At 40.8% G+C, this 26839-nt stretch overlaps 2 protein-coding genes across 6 annotated transcripts in view; one reads left to right on the plus strand and one right to left on the minus strand.

Annotated features, from left to right (window-relative positions):
• On the plus strand, positions 1-10321 carry LOC111835920 (caveolin-3-like). The gene is made up of 2 exons (XM_023796711.2): positions 1-245; positions 7786-10321. Exons 1-2 carry the CDS (start codon positions 135-137, stop codon positions 8125-8127), a joined length of 453 nt encoding a protein of 150 aa, XP_023652479.1. The 5' UTR covers positions 1-134; the 3' UTR covers positions 8128-10321.
• The window catches only part of rad18 (RAD18 E3 ubiquitin protein ligase), a 26538-nt gene continuing 9126 nt past the window's right edge, over positions 9428-26839 (minus strand). Inside the window, exons 10-20 of one of the 5 annotated variants that reach the window (XM_072715677.1) lie at positions 25169-25297; positions 24498-24621; positions 24219-24263; positions 15053-15381; positions 14631-14730; positions 12976-13160; positions 11848-11918; positions 11644-11704; positions 10989-11112; positions 10647-10691; positions 9428-9561 (exon numbers count right to left, since the gene is read on the minus strand). In XM_072715677.1, coding sequence (XP_072571778.1) covers positions 9459-9561; positions 10647-10691; positions 10989-11112; positions 11644-11704; positions 11848-11918; positions 12976-13160; positions 14631-14730; positions 15053-15381; positions 24219-24263; positions 24498-24621; positions 25169-25297 — 1316 coding nt within the window. In that variant the 3' untranslated portion in view covers positions 9428-9458. Of the gene's footprint in view, positions 9574-10646; positions 10692-10988; positions 11113-11643; positions 11705-11847; positions 11919-12975; positions 13161-14630; positions 14731-15052; positions 15382-24218; positions 24264-24497; positions 24622-25168; positions 25298-26839 lie in introns of all 5 variants that reach the window. The other 4 variants (XM_072715676.1, XM_072715678.1, XM_072715679.1 and 1 more) reach the window with 4 other exon arrangements.

Here is a 26839-nt window from a genome sequence, read left to right on the forward strand (position 1 = left end):
TCGGATAGTATTTTAATCCTGGCGTCAGTCTAGGAACAGACAATTAAGAAAGTCCAGACTCCAGTCTCCTAGTGTTGCACTGTAGTGCTCCGCTCCTTCTGTTCCTCAAGCTGAAGTAGGTCTCTGGTGATACCATGGTTGAGAAGTACAATGCCATGGAGGAGAAGCTGGTGGAGGACAGCAACACCAAGGAGATCGACCTAATCAACCGGGACCCCAAACAGATAAATGAAGATGTTGTCAGGGTAGGTGGTACCTCTGAATGCTAGTGAGGGGGCTGTGTGCTTTAAGAGCATGCATGCTGTAGGACTGTAAGAGTGGCATTTTGGAAACTTCAGACCTGCATCCAATATAGTTCTGCAGTAGCAGTTTCTCAAAATAGCCAGCAGCCTCCCCTCCTACAACAGCAAGACTTTCTGAGCCTAATTCTAGGAGGGAAATGGGTGTAACAAACAGTGGGTTTAGGTGGTGTTATTGGTCCTAAAATGCAGTTTGCACAGTATATACATGTACATGTTTCTTTTTATAACATACAGTAAAACTGGTCTAAATCGCCGGCTTGCACAAGTCGACGCTCAAGCAAAAGTTCCGATTTTTCCTAATGATGTTTCCTTTAAAATTCCTTGTGTAAATCGCCGCTTTTAAGTCGTCAAATTCCCTTAGTCGTCACCTAAATCCCGGTGTTCCGGGCAATTCGGTTTCCCTATGTTTCCCCTGTCTATCAGGAAATAATGTTTCCCCTAATATTAAAGCAAAGAGGTATGTGAAATGTCTGAAAATCACTCAAGTACATTATTACATGTGAATACTGTATTGTTATTAGTACCGAGGCCCAGAGTTACTGTATACCTGTTTTAACAGGGGGGAACCAAATGTCCTGGGTGTCAGGAAATAATGTTTCTCCTAATATTTAGGCAAATATGTATGTGAGATGTCTGAAAATCACTCAGGTACATTATTACATACATGTGTGAATACAGTAGATCGTCACGCATAATATAGTCTTATAAGCAATACTATACCGTTTCCATCAAGAAATATCTCTATCCAGCGAATAAAATACTTTCATTTATTATCTGTAAAAACAAAAAACATGTGATGTTTTAAAATATATGGCTTGTTTACCTCAAAAGCTTCGTAGAAAGACATGAAAACAACAGTGAAACCGTGTACAAATCAGCGCGCGACAGGAGAAACAAATGGAAACCTATGGCGTTAAATTAGTGCCAAAACTCACGCGCGTATGCGCTCGCGAGCAGAAAACCCATGCTCTCTACGCGCTCGCGTTTGCACAGCACTCGCTCGCTCGCTCGCTCGGCGTTAAATTAATGCCAAAAGTCAAACCAGGCGCGCGCGTGCGCTCGCGAGCTGAAAACCCATCCTCTCTATGCGCTCGCGTTCGCTGGACCCTATGTACGCGCTGGCGTCTGCACAGCACTCGCTCGCTCGACAGGATGAATTTTGACCTTTGATTGGTTTTTTAAAATGTTGACTACGATTGGCAATTTGCTTTGGTAGAAGATGAAGATAACTTGTCACTGACCGATTATTTTTGTCTGTAATAGTTACTAATTATTATATTGCATCCACTTAAAGTGCAATGGAACAACAACTAAGGGGTTAATAGTTCTAAAACAAAATGGGACAGCCATGTCATATGGAGTATGCTTTCATCAGTGGACTCTGAGTGACCCCTTGGATTTTCAAGATCACTTTAAATGTGACGAAACACGTAATCAAACAATTCAACTGCGGTACATTTGCTTTGTCCCACGGTGCACTGCCTAAATCACACTTTACAACTTATTTATGGATTAATTTGTGTTATCAATTAACTGTTAATATGGATGAAATTGAGCAATGGCATGTAATATGCATACAGTGTGTTAATAACTGTTAGAGAGAAAGGTATTCTGAAAATCCAAGGGGTGTGCATTGTTCCCTGTAGTCCACTGATCAAAGCACACTCCACTAGATGTGCCTGTCTTGTCTAGTTTTAAAGTTACTAACCCATTCATCTATTGTCCCATTGCACATTATACGGATACATTCGAACATTAAGAAATTAATTAAAATTCGTACGTAAAGCAATATGGGAAACAAAGGGGTGTGCAACAGTCGCCATATGAGCCCAAAATGCTAACCACCATGTAATTACAGCTGAAAGAACATATAATATTAGCTATTAACACGATTTTGCACAAATCACGAAATGGTTTGAAGTGCAAAAATAATCGGTGTGCATCGTTGCCTATGTACTGGACATCACGATTCTGTCATTAAAAACGCCCAACCTTCCGTTAAAAGTTATTAAAGCCATAAAACTGAATATCGAATATGAGGCTAACTTAACCGCGGTCAGTGACAAGTTATCTTCATCTTCTACCAAAGCAAATGGCCAATCTTAGTCAAAATTTTAAAAAACCAATCAAATGAGCGGAGATATTAGCCACTGTTCCCGCCTCCAAAGTGTCAAAATTCATCCTGTCAAGCGAGCGAGTGCTGTGCAGACGCGAGCGCGTAGATAGGGTCCAGCGAACGCGAGCGCGTAGAGCGGATAGGTTTTCAGCTCGCGAGCGCACACGCGCGCGTGGTTCGACTTTTGGCAACGCCGAGCGAGCGAGCGAGTGCTGTGCAAACGCGAGCGCGTAGAGAGCATGGGTTTTCTACGGTGGCCCCTAGAGACAAAACACATACAAAAGAAAAAGCAGAAACAAAATGAAAATGCGCAGCAAATTAAAAAAACACACGCAAAAGAAAAAGCAGAAACAAAATGAAAATGCGCAGCAAATTAAAAAAACACACACAAAAGAAAAAGCAGAAACAAAATGAAAATGCGCAGCAAATTAAAAAAACACACACAAAAGAAAAAGCAGAAACAAAATGAAAATGCGCAGCAAATTAAAAAAACACACGCAAAAGAAAAAGCAGAAACAAAATGAAAATGCGCAGCAAATTAAAAAAACACACAAAAGAAAAAGCAGAAACAAAATGAAAATGCGCAGCAAGTTAAAAAAACACACGCAAAAGAAAAAGCAGAAACAAAATGAAAATGCGCAGCAAGTAGACAATCCCAAACCGGAAGTGCTCCACCACGCTAGGGGGCGCGGTGAGCTCATGTGGCACAGTCGCTACACAGTAGTGATGGGAAGTTCGACTGAATTAACTGATTTGATTCTTTCGAGCTGTCCGTTGTAATGAATCGATTCTAAAATCGATTCTGTGATTCACTTTTTTTCCGTCTTTTTTGCGCCTGACCGTATGAGTCAACGAATCATGGGATCGGATAATAAATCAAACGGTGTCTCAAGGTTACGTTATTTGACTGAAAGATGGGGCTGGTGTTAAACAAAAATGTTCAGCTTGACTATTCACAATAAAAAAAACAATATATAAAAAGCAGAAAGGGTGTCGATGCTGAATAAACACGCGTGTATATATAGTTCTTATTTTCTTGACTTTAGCCAAATTCATGTGCATGAGTATCAAGGACTACATCACAGTTAACAACTGCAATATTACCAATACAATCACACACACATACAATGAGCATGAGTAAACTTGCATACGTTGTTGTGTAAACGTCAAAGTTAATAAATATCTTTGGTTTTTGATGAAAGACATATGGTTTTATTATGCAGAAATGCAATAATTTACTGTTGTGATAAATGAACACAGGGCTGCCAACTCTCACGCATCTGGCGTGACACTCACGCTTTCGGATTCTCACGCTCGTGCAAGAAATCTTACTGCAAATTTATATTATTACATTATAAACCTAAAATTAGCTGCAGCAAAAGCGTTGGGGTAGTTTGCAAACCCTACAGACCATTTACAAGGGAATAAAACTGTCACAAAGGTGTAAATGCGTGTGCGGACTTGTCTGAAATGGAAAATCTCTGGCCAACCGGCTGACCAAAGTTGACAGCCCTGTGAACAGCTGCGTTAATTTTATTCCTTTCAACAGCGTAACTGCATTTCCGCAGCAAATGCCGCGAGGCGGCGAGGGCTCTTGGGATCGGTTCGCAAACCATTCGTTTTAGTCACCGACCGAGTGTCCGAAAACCGTAAGTTCGATTTGTTCATCGAACGGACTCTCGGACACTCCGTCGGCGACTCAAACGGATGGTTTGCTAACCGATCCCAAGAGCCATTGCGGCGTTCACAACAGTAAATTATTGCATTTCTGCATAATAAAACCATATGTCTTTCATCAAAAACCAAAGATATTTATTAACTTTGACGTTTACACAACAACGTATGCAAGTTTACTCATGCTCATTGTATGTGTGTGTGATTGTATTGGTAATATTGCAGTTGTTAACTGTGATGTAGTCCTTGATACTCATGCACATGAATTTGGCTAAAGTCAAGAAAATAAGAACTATATATACACGCGTGTTTATTCAGCATCGACACCCTTTCTGCTTTTTATATATTGTTTTTTTTATTGTGAATAGTCAAGCCGAACATTTTTGTTTAACACCAGCCCCATCTTTCAGTCAAATAACGTAACCTTGAGACACCGTTTGATTTATTATCCGATCCCATGATTCGTTGACTCATACGGTCAGGCGCAAAAAAGACGGAAAAAAAGTGAATCACAGAATCGATTTTAGAATCGATTCATTACAACGGACAGCTCGAAAGAATCAAATCAGTTAATTCAGTCGAACTTCCCATCACTACTGTGTAGCGACTGTGCCACATGAGCTCACCGCGCCCCCTAGCGTGGTGGAGCACTTCCGGTTTGGGATTGTCTACTTGCTGCGCATTTTCATTTTGTTTCTGCTTTTTCTTTTGTGTGTTTTTTTAATTTGCTGCGCATTTTCATTTTGTTTCTGCTTTTTCTTTTGCGTGTGTTTTTTTAATTTGCTGCGCATTTTCATTTTGTTTCTGCTTTTTCTTTTGTGTGTGTTTTTTTAATTTGCTGCGCATTTTCATTTTGTTTCTGCTTTTTCTTTTGCGTGTGTTTTTTTAATTTGCTGCGCATTTTCATTTTGTTTCTGCTTTTTCTTTTGTGTGTTTTTTTAATTTGCTGCGCATTTTCATTTTGTTTCTGCTTTTTCTTTTGTATGTGTTTTGTCTCTAGGGGCCAGCGTAGTTTTCTGCTCGCGAGCGCATACGCGCGCTTGGTTTTTATGCGCGCGAGTTTTGGCACTAATTTAACGCCATAGAAACCGAATTGCCCGGAACACCGGTCCCGAAGAACACAAATGAATGGATTTTCCTACCTGTAAGTCGACACCCCAATCGCTGCATTCCCGCCGCCTGTTTCACACCGCCTGCTTGTCACCACGGCAATGTAGAAACGGGGAATCCCCACCTATCGCACTAGTCGCTCCCTGGTCTTAAGTCTCGCGTGTATAGTGCGGTGTAGTAGAGGTATGGTGTTATATTTACTAGTCGGCAAAACGGCGAGATAGACATAAGTCGTCGAAGTGTCGACTTTATAAGTCGGCAAAACGGCGAGTTATATTTACTAGTCGACAAAACGGCGAGATAGACATCCCAAAGTGTCGACTTAGGTATATCTCGTCAATTCTCTAAGTTGTCACTTTTAAGCTGGTCCCGCGAGTGTCGACTTAGACCGGTTTTACTGTAATTCTGTATGGCTAATGTTATTGAAGGACTTTCCCATTTTCAATGGCTGAGCAGTCTATACAGTTTATAATGAGGGAAACACTGAAAGAGTGAATAACTGAATAGGAAATCATTTGAGCTTTTTTCATTCTGTCAAATTGGCATGTTTTATCTGTGTTGTATAAGCCATTAACAGCATCATACCCTCACAGGCCACTTTATGAAGTATACCATGCTAGTTCCGGGCTGGACCCCCTCTTGCCTTCAGAATTGCTTTAATTCCTCATGGTATAGATTCAACAAGACAGTTGAAACATTCGTCAGAGACTTTGGTTCATGTCGACATGATGGTGTCACACAGCTGCTGCCGATTTGTCAGCTGCATCTTCACGATGCGAATCTCCCACCCCACCACATCCTAAAGGGACTGTAAACTTATTGTCATGTTGAAGAAAGCAGTGTGACATGTTATGAGCTTAGAGACACGGCAGGTTATCCTGCACAAAGTGGACATGGACAGCAGCAATGCTCAGGTAGGCTGTGGCATTTTAACAATGTTCAGCTGAAAGTAAGGGGCTTAAAGTGTGGCAGCAAAATATCCTCCACGAGTGCTTATTTCAGTTGTTGTCATCTTTCTATCAGCTTGAACCAGTCTGGCCATTCTTCTGACCTCTACCATCAACACGGCATTTTCACCCAAAGAACCAAGGCTCACTGGATGTTATTTCTTTTTCAGCCCATTATTGGTTAACCGGAAAGTGTGTGAAAATCCTAGTACATCAGCAGTATCTGAAATACTCATACCAGCCTGTCTGGCACCAACAACCATGCCAGGTTCAAAGTCACTAAAATCTTCTTTCTTCCCCATCCTGGTGTTTGATGTGAACATTAACTGAAGTTCCTGACCTGTATTGGCATGATTTTATACATAGTGCTGCTGACATATGATTGGCTGATATTTGCGTCAATGAGCAGTTACATACTGTAGGTGTACCTAATTACGTGGTCAGTGAATGTATACTCAGCTTTTATGTGGTATCATCACACGTTACTGAGTTACCAGTCTAACCATTAAAGAGAACATTATTCATTTATCATTATAATGATTAAAAGTTTTACTAATGTGCCAAAATAACAATGAAATGGAACATGACTGATTTACTAATATGACTATTGGAGAAAATTCCACATTAGTTGTGCAACTGCTATTGTGGCTGCTTATTACAGACAGAGTGACAGGGTGGCTTGTACATACACCCTGACACTATGGGCAACTTATAGATGCCAATCAAAATGAATGCATGTCATTGGACTTAGGAAGGAAGCTCGCACAAGACAGAGAGAACATGCAAACACCCCATACACAAAGTGGAGGTGGAATTCAAACCCGTAATCCTAAAGACATTAGGTAACATTATCATCCACCAGATCACACAGAGTGAGGAACTTGGATTCAAACCCATAATCCTTAAGGTGTAAAATGACAGTGTTACCTATCGGCCCACAAACAACTGAAGTGGGATTCAAGCCCATAATCCTAAAAGTGTCACCTATCTGCCGACAAAGACCTGAAGTGAGATCCAAACCGGTAATCCTAAAGGCGCAAGGTCACAGTGTCACCCAGCAGACCACCACACCACATTTTTTTCTTCCTTCTTGCTCTTTTATGCTGATTTGGCTTCATCTGTCAGCGGGGAACTAATTTCACACCAGCTTTTGATATGTGAATATACTTTCACATACTATTAAAGAATGAGTATTGACTTATAATACTCAGATTGTCTTTCTCTATTCTCAGACATTTATTTGTAATGGACCTTACCCGTTTCCCAATTTGCCAAATGAGGGCATCCATCCTGCTCAAACATATCGCTCTGGGGGGGTGAGGGGGTGTACAACGTAACACCATACATAGCCGGCAGAGTTCATGTCCTGCATCATACTGCCATCTACTGAGTCAGAGTAGCAAGTAGCAGTATATTTTTTATGTGAACATTGCATCCTTAGCAGCAGCTAAGTCATTTCTAAGAGAAATGAGGGTCACTGAAGGTTTGCCAAGAATATACTAAACTACTACACGTCTTTACTAGTGTTCAGATATTAATTATTCAAATGGAAACCTGGCCATTTTCAGAAACTCCTGTCATTCCCAAGGTAGTGATATGTGCTTCTGTATGATATAAGCACCTCTTTGCTGCCCAGGTGGAATTTGAGGATGTGATTGCTGAGCCAGATGGCAGCCACAGCCTGGATACTGTGTGGAAGGCCAGCTACACCACCTTCACCGTCTCCAAGTACTGGTGCTACCGGCTGCTCTCTGCTGTCTTCGGCATCCCCATGTCCCTGCTGTGGGGCTTCCTGTTCGCCTGCATCTCCTTCTGCCACATCTGGGCCGTTGTGCCCTGTATTAAGAGCTACTTGATTGAGACACAGTGCCTCAGCCGTGTTTATGGACTCTGCATCCACACCTTCTGCGACCCGCTCTGTGAAGCTATGGGAAAGATCTTCAGCAGCATCAAAATGACTCTGCGCAAGGAGGTGTAGAGCGTGCACGGTGGGCTCGGAGCAGCCTTCCAGGATCACCGAGCACCACCCCAGTACCTCTATGTAAATATAAAGAATAACCCTCAGGTCCAGGACCCCAACTGCTGACTGCTTTCACAGATTCATACATCCTACATGATTGATCCATTTTACTATTTAACAAAGTGCCACAGGACATTCTCTTTTCTGGGTAACCAATATACTGTACACAATAATAATGCAACTCAAGAGCTCCGTTGGTGCATTTCTCAATTAAAAGTAAATGTTATCCCACCACTGTGCCTAGTCTAACAGAAAATATCACAAGTCTTCCTAACATTTACAGTAACCTTCAATCACATAAGCAGACTCCCATAACCACAAGGTTCAGGCACTAGAAAATGAACAAACAATAACTGAACTGATCCTCTATATGTTGATATACCTTCATCTCTACCAGCAAATGAGAACTATAGCTTATCCACTACATACAAAACACAAAACGGAATCCGTATTCAGAGAAGGCTTCATTAGATGGGATACTATATTTTCCTGGTAAGGAAGACAACAATCACAAAGAGGGTTCAATCAGCAACGCTTACAGGAACAGTGTGGCTCTGTAGTTTAGGGCTGTGCCCGTGATCAGAAGGCTGCTGGTTCAAATCCTGTGGCCTCTGGAGTGATATCAGCATTGGGCCCTTGACCCAGGCCCCTAGCACCAACCAGAGCCGGCTGACCCTGTGCTTTGACCTCAAGCTTGCTTTCACCTGTATGTGGAGAACACGGTGGGGTATGCAAACCCTAAACCAATTTCTCAAAGTATTTACCTTTTTATTCAGTCACACTCCCCATGTTATACCACAGTATACGGCTTTTGATAGTGCTGTCAAAATACAACGCTCAACACACAATTTTAAAAGAATTTGCCAAAGCATTGCAGTTCTCTAAAACAAAACACACCTTACGACAATTAAATGAAAAACATTTCATTTCACTGTTACAAAGATATATTTCAGCCTTGCCTGTTCAAACTTATACTTACAAACTTTATACAGAAAAGCACTTGGATGCAGGCAGTGCAAGGCAGGTGTTACACTGGATTTAGCAGGTATTGAAGAGAGCTGTCCTATCCATTCGTGCCTGATAATGTTCCACAAATGTGCAAGGACTTCAAAAGCATCCGACAGGTTTGTCACCTTTGCCGATGAGTTACAAGAATGAAAACTTGTGTAAAATATACGTAAAACAAAAAGCTTAGATTAAGAAACAGCTGGAATAACAGATTTCAGTCGCCTTTTGCCAGCTGTGCCACCAAAGTTAAATGAAAAACGTGAGTTTCTGTTGCGGCCCCTTCAGTGCCAACGTGCCCGTTTATCCGAAGTGGAGAGCGGAGCCAGGTCTGCATCCTGGGGGCTGGACGCCATGTGCTTCCTGCTGGGAGTACTCTCCCGCATCCTGGAAGAGCCACTGGTTCAGAGGAACAGAGTGTTTTTCTTTTAATGCATAAATAAATGCAAAGAGCAAGTGAGAACCTTTTTCTTAGATCCGGTTAAAAATCCACCTCAGCCTGTTCAGTTAACAGAACTAGACCGTGAATAAACTAGGGTTGCCAAGGTATGAGATTTTCATGGTACTGTATAACCATCTGAGAAAATATCATGGTTTCATGGTAATATGGTAAACTAATATCAGTGACAGTGACCATGACAGGAATTAACACAAGGGTTATTTTGGCTGAACAAATGCTTCATTATAGCTGAAACTTAAAACATTTTTTAATGGAAGTATATGTAAAAAGTGTCCCTTTTGAAAATAACTAAACAAACAAACCAAACAAACAAAAGCAAATAAATTGGAAAGCTGTAAACCTCAAATTTGAACAAAAGAAATTAGGAGGAAAAAAGGATCAGGATCTTTAATAAAAATTACACTATCAAGCTAAATATACATTATTAGTCTAATAAAACATGCCAATGAAACAATTCTTATCAAGCTAAATATATGGATATAATCCATAAAACATTACTAATTTATATTTAGTTCAGCAGCAGTCTAATAAACATGTAAAAAATTAACTACATTGTTACCATCTCTTCCAACAGACCCTGAGAAAATCATGCATTAGACATTCTGCTTTCTCATGTAATGAAGAAAAAATGAAGTCTTAGGAGTGCCTTGTATTCTGAATGCCGTGATATTACACAGTATATGTTCACTTGTGTGCTTGTTCACTTTCAAAGAACTTCACACAGCTTTTCAGGTGCAGGGTGACAGAAACACAAAAATGTTACCACTGGGAATATGATCTGTGTCTGCGTTTCACTTGTTAATATTGGTCATTACAAACACTGTTCTGGGACTGAATAACAGATCTTATAGTAGTTTAAAATAAACAGTCACAGAAAAAAACATTTTGAGAACAATAACAATCCTCTCTGAAGCTTTATTAAGATGTCTAAGGCTTCAGAAAAACAGCCCCCAAAAAGGGGCACCAAGCACTGCTCATGAATAAGAAAGATGGAGAACTTCGAAGAACTTACTCATGCTTTCTTTTTGGCTCTGGGCTGAACACATCTGAAATTGAGCTGGAAATCAAACAAACCTTGTAAGTCATGGAGACAAAGGTAACACTAATGGGTTCAAATCCCAATACATATTCCCAGTAAGGGAGAAGGTCTCAGATGTTCACAGGTTAGAGCATACAGGACACAGTCACTGCTGTGACACTGCACCAGGTGTCCCCGTGACAAGCTACTCAGACCCTTGCAGGCAATTTTTATCCTTGTAGAGATTCCCGTTTCCATGGCTGCACTGCTCACCACACAGCTTGAAGGGTTTGGGCTGCTGGCACAACAAAGAGCCATTTTTCTCAGTAATGCTACCTGCTGATGGAGATGCTGCTGAGGGCAGGACTGGGGGACCTGGGAGGGACCTTTGACATCACAGCAGCTTCTGCTGTCACCAATAAGCACGACCCTAAGTCATTCAGACACTCTGTATTCAGAGCTGTGGAAAAGAAAAACATATCATCAATCATTTCAATTAGAAAAAAGAATGTTGATATTATAAAACTTTTCATAGAATTTAACTATAGAATTGGTAAGCAAAATCTGGGAATGAGGTGAAACCCAAAGAAGAATTTTAAGAAAAGGTATAAATAATTCAAATTGTTCAGAAACTGTGTTCATGGAAGAGGTACATTCAATGGAATTTTACATTTTACACACTTGCGGTTAGTCGTGGCTTTAAATTAAGATGGTGCTGGAAAAGAGATGGCACTGTGCCGAAGTTCTGCATGTCAGTTCCTTAACAAATCAAGCTGTGGGCAACTGGGCAAGTACTGTATATTAGCAGTACCAAATGTGAACAACAATCAGTAACCCATGCTTAAACTGAGGTTTAGAAATCAATTTAACTCTCACAGCGATATTAAAATCGCCACATTGAAGAATCATAATTCGGAACACAATCAATTTCAAACATTCACTGCTCTTAACATTCAAGGTCAACACTGCATTTTCCGGCCTTTTAACTTACGGTAATTTGCATGGATTTCTTCTATTTCTTCTTCAGTTTGAGTTTTTGAAAAAACCATTGCCTAGAAAGGAAGTTAATAAATGGTTATGGTATAAAAAGTGTTTTTTTTAATCACTTTTGCCTATTGAGTAATTGTAAATTCATAACAAAATACAGAATTCAAAAGATGACACTCAGGTCTGTAAGTAATATTTAAGAACGTACAGGCGGCTGTTTCAGTTCCGGTTGATTCCTGAGCTTCTCATCCCTCTCTACTTCCTTCGCTATGTCTTCCACTGTTGATGGATAACAAAACAGGTTAGTGTAAAAGCAGCAGTGTACCTCCTCAGAGTACAGAAAAATCTCTTCTTAGAATCATAGTTCCCCAATACCCAGCGGATACTTGTACTGCATGCAGTCTTTGGCATCTACACCCATCAGTGTTAAGCAGAGTGTTACGCTAAGTGCTCGGCGTCCTTCACGGGCAGCCCCAGCAATTCCTCCTCCTTTCTGTAGCGGGGATTTGTCTTTCCTCTTTTGCCTTTGGCCACTCAGGACGCACATTACAGAGCCCCAAAATGCCCGCGTTCCACAAAGTGACAAAGCGTGCCAATCAAAGGCATTAGCGGTGACGTCACTGGCCACATCGATATACGATTCTGCATTTTACATGGAGAGAATCTTAAGAAGCCTGCAGTGTTAAAAATGCATGTTTGTAATGTCAAAGATGACGGTTGGATTTTAGGAAAGACTTGCATGTTTGGTACAGGAACAGTACTGAAGAAACATGGGTCAGATACAAGTTTGTTTCATAAATATACCCAGGATAGCACTTGCAAACAACGCAAAATACATATTTAATTTCTGTGACTGCTGAGTTCTAACAGAGCTTTAAATTGAGTCATTCCATTTTAACTCAAATGGCTTTGGCACCACCATTTTTGAATATGAAATTTGGCGTGTGAATTACACATTCTGCTCAGAAGTGTTTTTTTTTTTAATTCCTGTTGAGATATTGTACCTTTCCTACACCAGGGATAGCTAAATAAATAAATATTAGTGTTTGCATCTGACCTGTAACATTTGTAATATTGCAGCTACATGGCTTTCCCTTCCAGACATGGGGACACACCAAGCCTCCACTAAACTACCCCAAAAAATGCCTGATTAAAAAACCCAAAACTTGATTTTTGGAATTTGTCTCAGTTTTTCTACAGCTTAGAAATGCAGGAAAAGCAGATCTGACCAACAAAAAACACTTGGTGAAATGATAATGGCAAATGTTTAATGGTAAGTTATTAAAATGAATGAGGCACACTGGTCTGCTTGCAGCATGGTGACACTGGCTGTTACCTGACTGTGGGCTCAGGGAGTCACACTGGGAGTTGTATATGTGCACAAACTCCTGGTGCCTCCGCTCCAGCTGCACCCGGGGGCCCTGGGTAGAGAGGTGCAGCTCTCGCAGCCTCTTCTTCAGCTCCTGACTGGACAGCAGGTGGTATACTAACTTCGGCAACGGCTTCCTCTTGACGATGGAACTGAAAAATATACCACATCATCATTAACTGGGACATCTACTTGCAGTCTTACTTGACCCATTTATATACTTTTTATCATCGTGGTTCCCAAATATTTCTGCTATTCAGTCAAAAGAAATGCATTATCCATCATATTCATTTTAAACAATTCATGCACCACTTTGCATTAGGGTAAGTGAATACATAGCCCATGTAAGCAAGATTTTCAACATTACAGAATGTTAACTCCTTGGTCAAGGCAGTCCAAAGTTGTTGCTTTAACCAATATCACAAACATGCAGCTCTGAAGGAGTCCATAACCAATGAGGTCTACATACTTCTCATGTGTGACCTTAGCCAGCCACTAAAACAGCAACATGCTTGTTTAAAATCTTTGGTTTGCAAGTTTGTTGCACAGTGAACAAGTAAAAGGTTTTAAGAAATGTAAGACCTAAAATGTTGTAAGACCAATATAACCACCACTAAATCCAAACAACAGCAAGCAAGTGAAAATATAAGGTTACAGCTCTAGACTAACGCAAAATCATTTCTGGCTAGAAGTTTCAGGTGTTCGTCATGTTGTCAACCGAAAACATGCTTGAATCATGTAGAACACAGACCATCCTGAAAGCACAACAGTAAGGCACCAGGCACAGTGCAGGCCATCGGTAGATGACCACAGGTACTAAACTATCGCCCACTGACCAGCTGTACTTTAGCTGTTGCCATACCAAAATTCAATCTATAATTCAGGACCTCCCCCAGCCACAAACCTCCTGCAGTCCAGTAGGTCGTTTAGAAGCATCAGAACACTGATAACCAGATTCAAGAACTTATATATTTCTGTGAAGTGCTAATATAATACAATACATACTTATTGAGTTATCAAGTTCAAGTGTCACATTTCTTCTGAGTTCACCCTTCCCTTTGCTGACACTAAGTGACATTGTTTCAAAATTTGAACAGTTCTCAAAAGTTGAACAGCTCCAGTTCTAAATGGTGTGGCTTCAGGTTTGAGGCGATTTGTCTCAAAGTTTTCTCTTCCAGAACGTCACCACTACAATGTGCCTGCAAAGTTTAAGAAAAATCCATGCAATACTTTTAGAGTTACTGTGTTCATAAGACCAAGTATCTTCTATACCTTCTGTCTGAAAATGAAACCAGACATAGATCTACATCCATATAATATTTCTGTGAAGCAGTAATAAGAACCATTAAATAGTTTTTGACTTATCACATTCACAAGTTCAAATGTTGTCTGCTTTCAGCCTTCCCTTTGATGCCACTATGTGGTGTTGCTTAAATTTTAAGGGCGATCTGTTTCTCAATTTAATCAGTTGCAGAGGCAGCAACAATACAAAGCCTCTGCAAAGTTACAAACAGATCCTTCAGATCATTTTTCAACAATTGTCTTAAGCAAAACATCCGTGGCAGTGAACCAGTCCCAAAACCATATATTTCCCAGAGTCCAAGGAATACAATAAACCATACCTTCTCAAGCTCTTCTTCTTCTCATCTCTGGTCAGACAGCTGTCCAAGTGTTTATTAATATACTGTTCTGGAACGCCCACGTTACACACTGGACACTCCACTAAAGAACACACAAGTTTGTTTTATTTACTTGTCAGGTTCCATTTTGTCCTATTCAGCCTGTTTTACAACTGGCAACAATAAATATACGAGGACACAGCAACATAAATCAGCTTGTTTGATTAATACTTTTGTAAATCACAATATAAAGCATTTGCAATTTAAACTCAAATGATGTAGCAAAACACACTATTATAGCCCTACCCAGCCATAAAAAAAACCTTGAAAATGTTTTGGCAAGAATATGGAAATTAATTTTAACAATTTACTTCCTAGCCAAGGACAACATTTCTACCAAGTACAAATCCAGAGGTAAATGTCACCTTTGACCACAGGTTTCTGGTTAGGGGAGGCTGAACTTGAGGGAAAGGCTGAGCTTGACATGGGTCCCCCAGCAGACACCTCCACCTGCTCCTCCTTCACACTCATAACCAACGCTGCACTATTCTGCTGACCCTGCCTGCTGTCCTTTTGGACTTTGGGTGTTCTTGATTGTTCTGAGCCGGTGGGAGATCTTTTTTGGAAAAAGTGGTTCAGAATGGTGCCGCCCACTTTCGAGAGCCCTGGCTTCATGGCATTCCGTCTTACAGAAGAGACGGGGGTCTTCGGGGAAATAGGTGGGGATTCAAAAGTTGTCTGCGTCAATTTATGCCTAGGTTTAACAGAAGATGAAAAGCAGACAGGTGAGTAAGAAATGTCACATTTAATAAATACAACCAAAGTGCAGTATTAAAACCATTTTATGAGCAGCAATTAAACAAAAATAATCCTATTGATGCACATTAGGACTTCAGAATACTGCAATATCATCTTCAACAAACCAAGTCTGAGCAGGTGTCAGGATCAGAAATTCATCACTTTCATTATGTTAAACCACACTTGACGGACTAAAGGAAAAAAAATTCCAAAAGAGGAAATTCCACAAAAACCAAGACGCTAAAACATAAAAATCTTAAAATTACATAAACTATACCCAAGTTTTTCCACTATAATCATTTACTATATGTAAATGTATAAAGCAATGCTCATTAAGTATCATTATGACACAGGAGGAGAACACAGCGTGTAATTTAAAAAGTCTGCTCCAGCTGACCCGAGTTGATCACGTTAAATCACCGTCTGAAGCACCCGCAACTAACCATATGATCCTGCCTGATCTAACTACAGCAAATGACTATTCTTCACATAAACGTAGGAAGAGATCTGATAAGTTTCATCATGGGAGCAGCTGTTAAACTGTTTTAATGCTCTTTTCCACAAACCAATGTATTAAGCATATAGAACAAATGACTTCTTAGCACTAACTGCACAGCATTAATCATTTTAATATTTACCCGTTAAATTAAACTGAACATTTCAACAATTAGCCTACTGCAACTTATCTATCCATCTTCCCTAAATATTTCGATGGTAAAAAGCCATAGAAAACCTGGACTCTGGAAGCAAAGGACACCCTGGACAGGACACTAGTCCATCACAGGGTACACACTGTCATGCACAATGGGCAATTTAGTGGTTAGGTGAATTGGTAACCCAATAACCCAACCCAGAAAGTTTTTCCAGAACCAGGAAATTTTGGCAGGAACTTGCATTTGCAGATCCTCAGAGGTAGTTACAAAACTTTTTTTTTTTAATTTGAACACAAACTACTAGGGAGCACTTACACTTTTTGAATACAGTGATGCCAGAAAAAAATGTTTTGAGATAAAACAGCATATTAACTGTAAAACCTGTGGCACCATTATCATCATAAAATGTCTATAGAATACCAGAGAACAAGTGACAGTAGTGACTACAGCACTGCAAATGTTAACGATATTGTAAAATGTACATTCAGTATAATAGGTATAATCTTCTATTAAAAACATTTACTAGATGAATCTAGAGATTTAAGTTTGTGCAACTGGTATTGTAGCTGCTTATTATAGACAGACTGACAGGGCTTGCACATACACCCTGACACTATGGGCAACTTATAGATGTCAATCAAAATGAATGCATGTCATTGGACTTAGGAAGGAAGCTCGCACAATACACAAAGTGGAGGTGGAATTCAAACCCGTAATCCTAAACACATTAGGTAACATTATCATCCACCAGATCACACAGAGTGGGGAACTTGGATTCAAACCCATAATCCTAAAGGTGTAAAATGAATGCCACCCCCCAGACCACACTCAGAGCAGAGGCTGGATTCAAACCCATAATCCTAAAGGTGTAAGGCAACAGTGTCACCTATCAGCCCACAAAGAGCTGAAGTGGGATTCAAACCCATAATCCTAAAGGTGCAAAATGAGTGCCATCCCCCAGACCACACTCAGAGCAGAGGCCGGATTCAAGCTCGTAATCCTAAAGGTGTAAGGCAGGGGTGGCCAATCTTATCCGCATAGGGCCGGTGTGTATGCAGGTTTTTGGGATAACCTGTAGGTCAGCTGTTCAAACCCAGGAAAATTGTAGATTACCTGGATGCAAATAACATTCTGAGGGATAGCCAACATGAATTTAGGAGAGGTAGATCCTGTTTAACGAATCTACTTGAGTTCTTTGAGGAAGCTACAAGTGAAATTTATCACAAAAAGGCCTACGATGTGATCTACTTAGATTTCCAGAAGGCCTTTGATGTTGTCCCCCACAAACAGCTCTTGCTAAAGCTCAAAGCTGCAGGGATTTTAGGAACTGTGGCAGCTTGGATAGAAAATTGGTTAACTGACAGGAAGCAGTGAGTAGTTATTAGAGGCACAATGTCACAGTGGGCCTTCGTTCATAGTGGGGTACCGCAGGGTTCAATTTTAGGACCACTATTGTTCCTAATTTACATTAATGATATTGACACCAATACATACAGTAAACCGGTTAAATCTGCAGACGACACCACGGTGGGTGGTGTAGCAGATACTGATCTAGCAGCAGAGAGGCTACAACAGGATCTGGATTTAATTAGCGACTGGGCTGATACTTGGCAGATGAAATTTAACACAGATAAATGTAAGGTAATCCATGCAGGGAGCAGAAATATAAAGTACAGATATTTTATGGGTTCCACTGAAATAAAGGTAACTGATTACGAGAAAGATCTCGGTGTGTATGTTGATGCTTCCATGTCCCATTCTCGCCAGTGTTGGGAAGCAATAAAAAAGGCCAATAGAATGTTGGGTTATATCTCTAGGTGTGTGGAGTTTAAGTCAAGGGAGGTGATGTTATATTTATATAATTCCTTGGTAAGACCCCACCTAGAATATTGTGTGCAGGTTTGGTCACCATACCTTAAGAAGGACATTGCTGCCTTAGAAAAGGTGCAACGGAGGGCTACGAGAATGATTCCTGGTTTAGAGGAATGTCTTATGAGGAGAGGTTAGCTGAGCTGAATCTGTTTAGCCTTGAGCAAAGGAGACTAAGGGGGGACATGATCCAGGTCTATAAGATTCTAATGGATCTGGATGCTGTTCAGCCAAATGGCTATTTCAATATTAGTTTAAACACTAGAACTCGTGGCCATAAGTGGAAATTAGTGGGAGAACATTTTAAAACAAATTTGAGGAAGCACTTCTTTACACAGCGTATAGTTAGAGTATGGAAGAGTCTTCCTTCTAGTGTAGCCGAAGCTAAAACCCTGGGTTCCTTTAAATCAGAGCTAGATGAGATTTTAACAACTCTGAGCTATTAGTTAAGTTCTCCCCAAATGAGCATGATGGGCCGAATGGCCCCCTCTTGTTTGTAAATTTCTTATGTTCTTAGGTGTGAGGACTCTTCAGCCGATCAGTCCTCTAATTAGTGACCTAATTAGGGAGTTGCAGTGAAAACCTGCATACACACCGGCCCTTTGCGGATAAGACTGTCCACCCCTGGTGTAAGGTGAGTGTCACCTATCAGCCCAAAAAGAGCTGAAGTGGGATTCAAACCCATAATCCAAAAGGTATAAAGTGACGGTGTTACCTATCGGCCCACAAACAGCTGAAGTGGGATTTAAGCCCGTAATCCTAAAGGTGTAAGGTGACAGTGTCACCCAGCAGACCTTCTTGTTCTTTCATGCTGATTTGAATTGTTCATCTGTCAGCAGTGAACTAATTTCACACCAGCTTTTGATATGGGAATATACTTTCACATACTTTTCAAAAATTAGTATTTACTTATAAAACTGCCTTTCACATTTATTTGTAATGGACCTTATCCGTTTCCCAATTTGCCAAATGAGGGCATCCATCCTGCTCAAACATATCGCTCTGGGGGGGTGAGGGGGTGTACAACGTAACACCATACATAGCCGGCAGAGTTCATGTCCTGCATCATACTGCCATCTACTGAGTCAGAGTAGCAAGTAGCAGTATATTTTTTATGTGAACATTGCATCCTTAGCAGCAGCTAAGTCATTTCTAAGAGAAATGAGGGTCACTGAAGGTTTGCCAAGAATATACTAAACTACTATACGTCTTTACTAGTGTTCAGATATTAATTATTCAAATGGAAACCTGGCCATTGTCAGAAACTCCTGTCATTCCCAAGGTAGTGATATGTGCTTCTGTATGATATAAACACCTCTTTGCTGCCCAGGTGGAATTTGAGGATGTGATTGCTGAGCCAGATGGCAGCCACAGCCTGGATACTGTGTGGAAGGCCAGCTACACCACCTTCACCGTCTCCAAGTACTGGTGCTACCGGCTGCTCTCTGCTGTCTTCGGCATCCCCATGTCCCTGCTGTGGGGCTTCCTGTTCGCCTGCATCTCCTTCTGCCACATCTGGGCCGTTGTGCCCTGTATTAAGAGCTACTTGATTGAGACACAGTGCCTCAGCCGTGTTTATGGACTCTGCATCCACACCTTCTGCGACCCGCCCTGTGAAGCTATGGGAAAGATCTTCAGCAGCATCAAAATGACTCTGCACAAGGAGGTGTAGAGCGTGCACGGTGGGCTCGGAGCAGCCTTCCAGGATCACCGAGCACCACCCCAGTACCTCTATGTAAATATAAAGAATAACCCTCAGGTCCAGGACCCCAACTGCTGACTGCTTTCACAGATTCATACATCGTACATGATTGATCCATTTTACTATTTAACAAAGTGCCACAGGACATTCTCTCTTCTGGGTAACCAATATACACAATAATAATGCAACTCAAGAGCTCCGTTGGTGCATTTCTCAATTAAAAGTAAATGTTATCCCACCACTGTGCCTAGTCTAACAGAAAATATCACAGGTCTTCCTAACGTTTACAGTAACCTTCAATCACATAAGCAGACTCCCATAACCACAAGGTTCAGGCACTAGAAAATGAACAAACAATAACTGAACTGATCCTCTATATCAGTGGTGGCCAATCTTATCCACAAAGGGATATTTTCCTGGTAAGGAAGACAACAATCACAAAGAGGGTTCAACCAGCAACGCTAACAGGAACAGTGTGGCTCTGTAGTTTAGGGCTGTGCCCGTGATCAGAAGGCTGCTTGTTCAAATCCTGTGGCTTCTGGAGTGATATCAGCATTGGGCCCTTGACCAAGGCCCCTAGCACCAACCAGAGCTGATGGCTGATCCTGTGCTTTGACCTCAAGCTTGCTTTCACCTGTATGTGGAGAACATGGTGGGGTATGCAAACCCTCAACCAATTTCTCAAAGTACAGTGGTACCTCAGAACTCGAATTTAATCCGTTCAGAACTCCAGATCGAAATCGAATCCTAAAAAGTTAGAGTTGTGATTGAATTTTCCCCGTAAGAAATAATGGAAAACCAATTATTTGGTTCCCGGCCGCAAAAAAATCACATCTAACGTTTTTTTTTTTGTTTTTAAGCATTTAAACACAAAATAAACCGGATAAAACAAGAGCATATACTGTACTAAACACATCTAAGCACATTTATCAAAACAGTAATTTGTAAAGCAAGAAAATAAATGTATCCAAACAATGTGTAAAGTTAAAAAAAACAATGTGTCCTGCCCCGAACGTCCGCTCCGTCCGTGTGCCACGCCCCCTCGTTAACCCCGTGTGGAATCCACGTGTGATCAGCTGTTTCTGGTTGTTGTCATTAGTCCTCTGTATTTAGTCTGCGTTTCAGTTTGTTTTCCCAGTCCGGTCATTGTATTGTCCGTCTGCGTTGTGCCTGCCTTACCTGTAATTAAACCCCATATTCCCCTATACCCTGATGTCTGCGCCTCCGTTCCATCCCCGCTCGGCCCAACAATATTATTATAATTAAATGTATTAATGGTTTATTATTAATATTAAAATAAGAAATTTTTATTTTTAAATGTATTTTATTATATAATAATTACTGTTACTGTCTATCATTGTCTAAATGTATTTTTACTGTCAAATATATGTATTCAGCTAGTGTAAATGTGCACGATGCTATCACAGCGAATGCGAGGCTGAGACTGAAGCTTTACCATTTGTTTCCGCTGCGTGACTCATTTCCCCGTGGGTACAAGTTATCTTAGGTCGGCGTTCATGGTTTGACTTCTGAGATTCAGATCGAGTTCTAGGTAATTTTTTTTCTAATTGATTGGTTCAACTGAAGAAATTCGAGTTATAATGAGTTCGAGAACTGAGGTACCACTGTATTTACCTTTTCATTTAGTCACACTCCCCATGTTATACCACAGTATATGGCTTTTGAGAGTGCTGTCAAAATACAACGCTCAACACACAACTTTAAAAGAATTTGCCAAAGCACTGCAGTTCTCTAAAACAAAACACACCTTACGACAATTAAATGAAAAACATTTCATTTCACTGTTACAAAGATATTTCAGCCGTGCCTGTTCAAACTAATACTTTCAAACTTTATACAGTAAAGCACTTGGACGCAGGCAGCGCAAGGCAGGTGTTACACTGGATTTAGCAGGTATTGAAGAGAGCTGTCCTATCCATTCGTGCCTGATAATGTTCCACAAATGTGCAAGGACTTCAAAAGCGTCCGACAGGTTTGTCACCTTTGCCAATGAGTTACAAGAATGAAAACTTGTGTAAAATATACATAAAACAAAAAGCTTTAATGATAGTACAGATTAAGAAACAGATTTCAGTCGCCTTTTGCCAGCTGTGCCACCAAAGTTAATTGAAAAACGTGAGTTTCTGTTGCGGCCCCTTCAGTGCCAACGTGCCCGTTTATCCGAAGTGGAGAGCGGAGCCAGGTCTGCATCCTGGGGGCTGGACGCCGTGCGCTTCCTGCTGGGAGTACTCTCCCGCATCCTGGAAGAGCCACAGATTCAGAGGAACAGAGTGTTTTTCTTTTAATGCATAAATAAATGCAAAGAGCAAGTGTGAACCTTTTTCTTAAACCCTGTTAAAAATCCACCTCAGCCTGCTCAGTTAACAGGACTAGACCCTGAAGAAACTAGAGTTGCCAAGGTATGAGATTTTCATGGTATGATAACCATCTCAGAAAATATCATGGTTTCATGGTAACATGGTATTCTGTATTTCACAACTAATATTATCTGTGACTTGTTAATACTGGTCATTACAAACACTGTTCTGTGTCTGAATAACAGATTTAGTTAAAGCAGAACCACAGCCAGTGATTAGATCAGGGGTGGCCAATCTTATCCGCAAAGGGCCGGTGTGTATACAGGTTTTTGGGATAACCTGTAGGTCAGCTGTTCAAACCCAGGTGTGAGGACTCTTCAGCCAATCTAATTAGGGAGTTGCAGCGAAAACCGCAAACACACCGGCCCTTTGCGGATAAGATTGGCCACCCCTGGATTAGATGGTATGACAGTGATAATCCTTGTAGTAGTTTAAAATAAACTAGGGATGCACCGATCGATCGGCCAGCGATCAGAATGGGCCGATATTCAGCCTGATCAGTGATCGGCCGATCAGTGTCACATAGACAAATCTGATCAGTGTGAACGTAGCCTATCTTGACGGTTCACATTCATAACCACAAGTGACCTGTATCCGACTGTAATGTGAACACATCGGTCCTCCGAAATGTCACGCATGCGCACAATGATACGTTTTCACATGGGGGAAAAGCTGGTCGTAAAATTGGCACGTTGTGCAGCCATGACCGCTGCGCTGATTCGAGTCTTTTGCCTTCTTAAACTTTGACTTCAGGCTCTTTATTTTTCTTTGGCACTGTAGCCACATTCGTTTGTGTCTGCGCTGTGCCATTTCTTTGGCAATTATTTTAATTACTATTCTATTACAATAGGTTCCTTTCAATTTAACTTGAACAGATTCATTTCCCCAAATATCAATTAAATCCCCAACTTCTCCATCCTTCCACTGGCTGTTATCGCAGCTCTCCCCCATTTTTACCTTCCCGCGCTGCCAGTGCAGACTGATGATGCTATACACATGCACCAAGCAAAAAGCCACATGAATTCCGATCTGAGCATTCACATTCAGGTCACATGGTCGCGAATCGGATACGTATGAGATTTAGTACCATATACGAAAGTGACACAAATCTGATTTGAAAAGATCAGATTTGCGTGTCCACACAGCCCTAAAAAGATCAGATCTGTGTCACATTAAAGCAAAAAATCCGATTTGAGTCACTTCAGCATGGCAGTGTGAACGTAGCCATATTTCCGATTACGAACCGATCTTGCGCATGCACAAAAAAAATCATATGTGCAGTCGCACGCACTTTAAGACAAGCAACAATGTCCATAAATTGGAAATTCTTCTGCGTGAGGCAAGCGGACGCAAAATTCGCTATCTGCAGCAAGTGTAAGGACCAGGTACACCGTGGGGGAACCAATACAAAGACATTTAACACAACAAATTTAATTAGACACTTAAAGACATATCACCCCAGTGAAAACGCTCAGTTTGAACAAGCTAGCAAAGCGAAAGCTGCTAGCAAAGCATGCTCGAAGCCATCTATGAGCCAGCAGTCTGTGCTCTCTTTCGTTGGTATAAGCAGTGAAAAGAGCAAAGAAATTAGGAGGAAAATTATGGAATTCATGGCACTGGATGACCAGCTGTTTTCTGTAGTTGAGGATAGAGGCTTCAGAAATCTGATAAATTACCTCAGGCCAAAATATAGAATACCGAGTAGGCGTTACTTTTTGGACGGCAAGCTACCGGAGTTGTTTAGTGTCATGTCACACACGTTTACTTGCTGCACCTATTATTATTTTAAAGAATATCTTAATGTTTAGTTGTAGTTGGGGTTTTATTTATGTGTTTTAGTTTAATTTATTTGAATTTGTAAAGTTTAATAAGAGTTTGTCATGAAAATAAAATTTTGAGGTGAAGAAAATGTGATTTTTGTATTTGCTGTTCTCAGAGCAAAAATCGGTATTGATTGCACTGATCGCACGTGCCAAAAAAAAAAAAAAAAATCGGTAATCAGGATCGGCCAAGAAAATTGCAATCGGTGCATCTTAAAATAAACTATCACAGAAAAAAAATATTTTGAAAACAATAACAATCCTATCTGGAGCTTTATAAAGACGTTTGAGGCTTCAGAAAAACAGACCCTGAAAAAGGGCACCAAGCACTTGTCATGTTTAAGAAAGATGGAGAACTTCGAAGAACTTACTCGTGCTTTCTTTTTGGCTCTGGGCTGAACACATCTGAAATGGAGCTGGAAATAAAACAAACCTTGTTTGTTGTGGAGACTAAGGTAACACTGATGGGTTCAATGCCCAATACATGTTCCCAGTAAGGGAGAAGGTCCCCGTGACAAGCTACTCAGACCCTTGCAGGCAATTTTAATCCTTGTAGAGATTCCCGTTTCCATGGCTGCACTGCTCACCACACAGCTTGAAGGGTTTGGGCTGCTGGCACAACAAAGAGCCATTTTTCTCAGTAATGCTACCTGCTGATGGAGATGCTGCTGAGGGCAGGACTGGGGGACCTGGGAGGGACCTCTGACATCACAGCAGCTTCTGCTGTCACCAATGAGCACGACCCTAAGTCATTCAGACACTCTGTATTCAGAGCTGTGGAAAAGAAAAACATATCATCAATCATTTCAATTAGAAAAAAGAATGCTGACACTAGCAAACTTTTCACAGAATTTAACTATAGAATTGGTAAGCAAATTCCGTGAATTTTCAGTGCATTTACAGTTGTGAAACACACAAGAACTAAGTAATAAAAACACAAGAAGTGAGTAATTAAAAACATGTTCAAGACATTTACATTTAACTCTATACTTTATTGACCATGAATACAATTGCCTTGCTAGCATTACTGACCACAAACACATGGCGAGAGGTTTGATGATGAAAGTCAGACTCTGTTCAGTCTGTGGAATTCAAGATTCAATTCTTTATTGCATGCAGGAGGCAGCTGATGTTAAAATTCCCATGTTAAAATTTCCATGGAAATTTGCTGGAAATTTTCTCTCTCTTTGCAACCCTACTGTTGAATGACACACAGACATTATCACGAGTACCAAGACTCTGTTAAACCAGGTACCCAATGAGCCTGAGATAAATGCTAGTAGTAGTTAAATAATGACTTTACAAGTGAATGCGTCCGTACCTGGGGAATGCTCTCCTCTCGCTTCCTCTCCGTCCTGCGTCTCCTCTTTTACCTTTGCTGTCTTGGATGATTTCCAGCGACCTTTAACCTGGGAAATCAGGCGGGAAAATTCAGCACTGTGCTGTTTACCTGTCAGACCAAAAGAAAAAGGCGCAAGTTGAAATCGAGCCAGTGAAAAACAAGCTCATGTTAAACATTTAATTTATAAGGGAGAAATTGGTTTTTAAAGTTATTTGCAATTATTTCCACATACTATATAATCAAATCATATTTATAGCAGAAAGAAAATTCTGCCATAAAGCTGCATGCAATTTTTACTGCAGAGTCCAATGTTATCTTTCTGCCTTTGCGACGTTTTCAGTTTGGGAAGATGCAACATATACACAGGCATAGAATTAGAATATGCAAAGCAACCACAGGTAAACAGCAATCGCAAAATAACCTTTACTCACTGCATAAAGCAAACTAATTCCACATTTGTGTCAACTCAAATTCTACCAACACCGCCCCCCCAACAGCACCTCCCGCCCCCCCCTTGAAGGTCAAGTTAATTTTATTTTCTATATAGCTCCAGATCACAACAGAATTCATTTAAGGTTACCTTTCCTATAGAACAGGTCTATATATTGTCCTTTTATTAAACAAACTTTATGTTATTTATGTTACCTTATGTTATTTATCTTATTTACACAACAGCTTGTCATGTCTCTCTCTACACGGTCGCGATTTACAATTCTCCTCTGCTCTCTGTATCACAAATGGTGGAGTTATGCCCCGATGCGCACACACAGACACGTGTGTGCACACACACAAGTGAGTGCGCGTCGGAAAATATGTTGCGTCAACCACCTGAAAAGCAGACAAAAATATCTGTGCTTTTTTAAATGCTCCCAGGGCGGTGATGATGGCAATACTCACTCTCCTGCAAGTAACAGCCAGAGTTTCTGGGATTTTCTGCTTTAAACTACCACTATTTTAAGCTATCAGCTATCACTTTTAAAGTCTAACAGTTAATGTATTTGCAGGTCAAGACAAACATCCGCAACAGACTGCAAGACCATCTTGCAGCCTGCATGCGGATCTCAATAAATGGGCCAGATGTTTCTGACTTCCCATATCAAGAGGTTCTGGAAATGTTATTCCAGAAGCCCAGAAAGATACACTGCAGTGACAAAAGCTGCACACTGTGGATTATTGTCATAAAAATAAATGTTCTGATATTTAGTTCAATTGTTATATTGACTGCTGTCATTAATAGAAACACATGAACACCATGAGTCCTATAGGCGTCCGTCTGCTTTTCGACAAACAAAAAGATTAGATAGATCCCAGATAAGAGGTGTTGATTGGCACTTGATCACTATTAGTTCAAAGATGCAACTGGACAGTCGTGAAGGCATTGCAGACGCCCATCAGATATCTAGCAGGCAAAATATTTGGACGTCTCAGTGACTTCAAACCCTGTAGGTGTGAAAAGTGTTGTGACTGGTAATGAGTGCGATGATGAGCTACAGGCAATCACACAGGGTGAGGTGAAACCCAGAGAAGGATTTTAACCCTCTCAAGGCAGGTGTTGCTGATTTGCAACAGTTAAAAACTAACTACCTTATTACCCCACATACATTTTTTTTACTCAGAAGTACCACTGCAGGACTTGGTTGTCCTGTCGTT

This window comes from Paramormyrops kingsleyae, chromosome 8 (genome assembly GCF_048594095.1).
Source record: "Paramormyrops kingsleyae isolate MSU_618 chromosome 8, PKINGS_0.4, whole genome shotgun sequence".
Taxonomy (NCBI): Eukaryota; Metazoa; Chordata; class Actinopteri; order Osteoglossiformes; family Mormyridae; genus Paramormyrops; species Paramormyrops kingsleyae.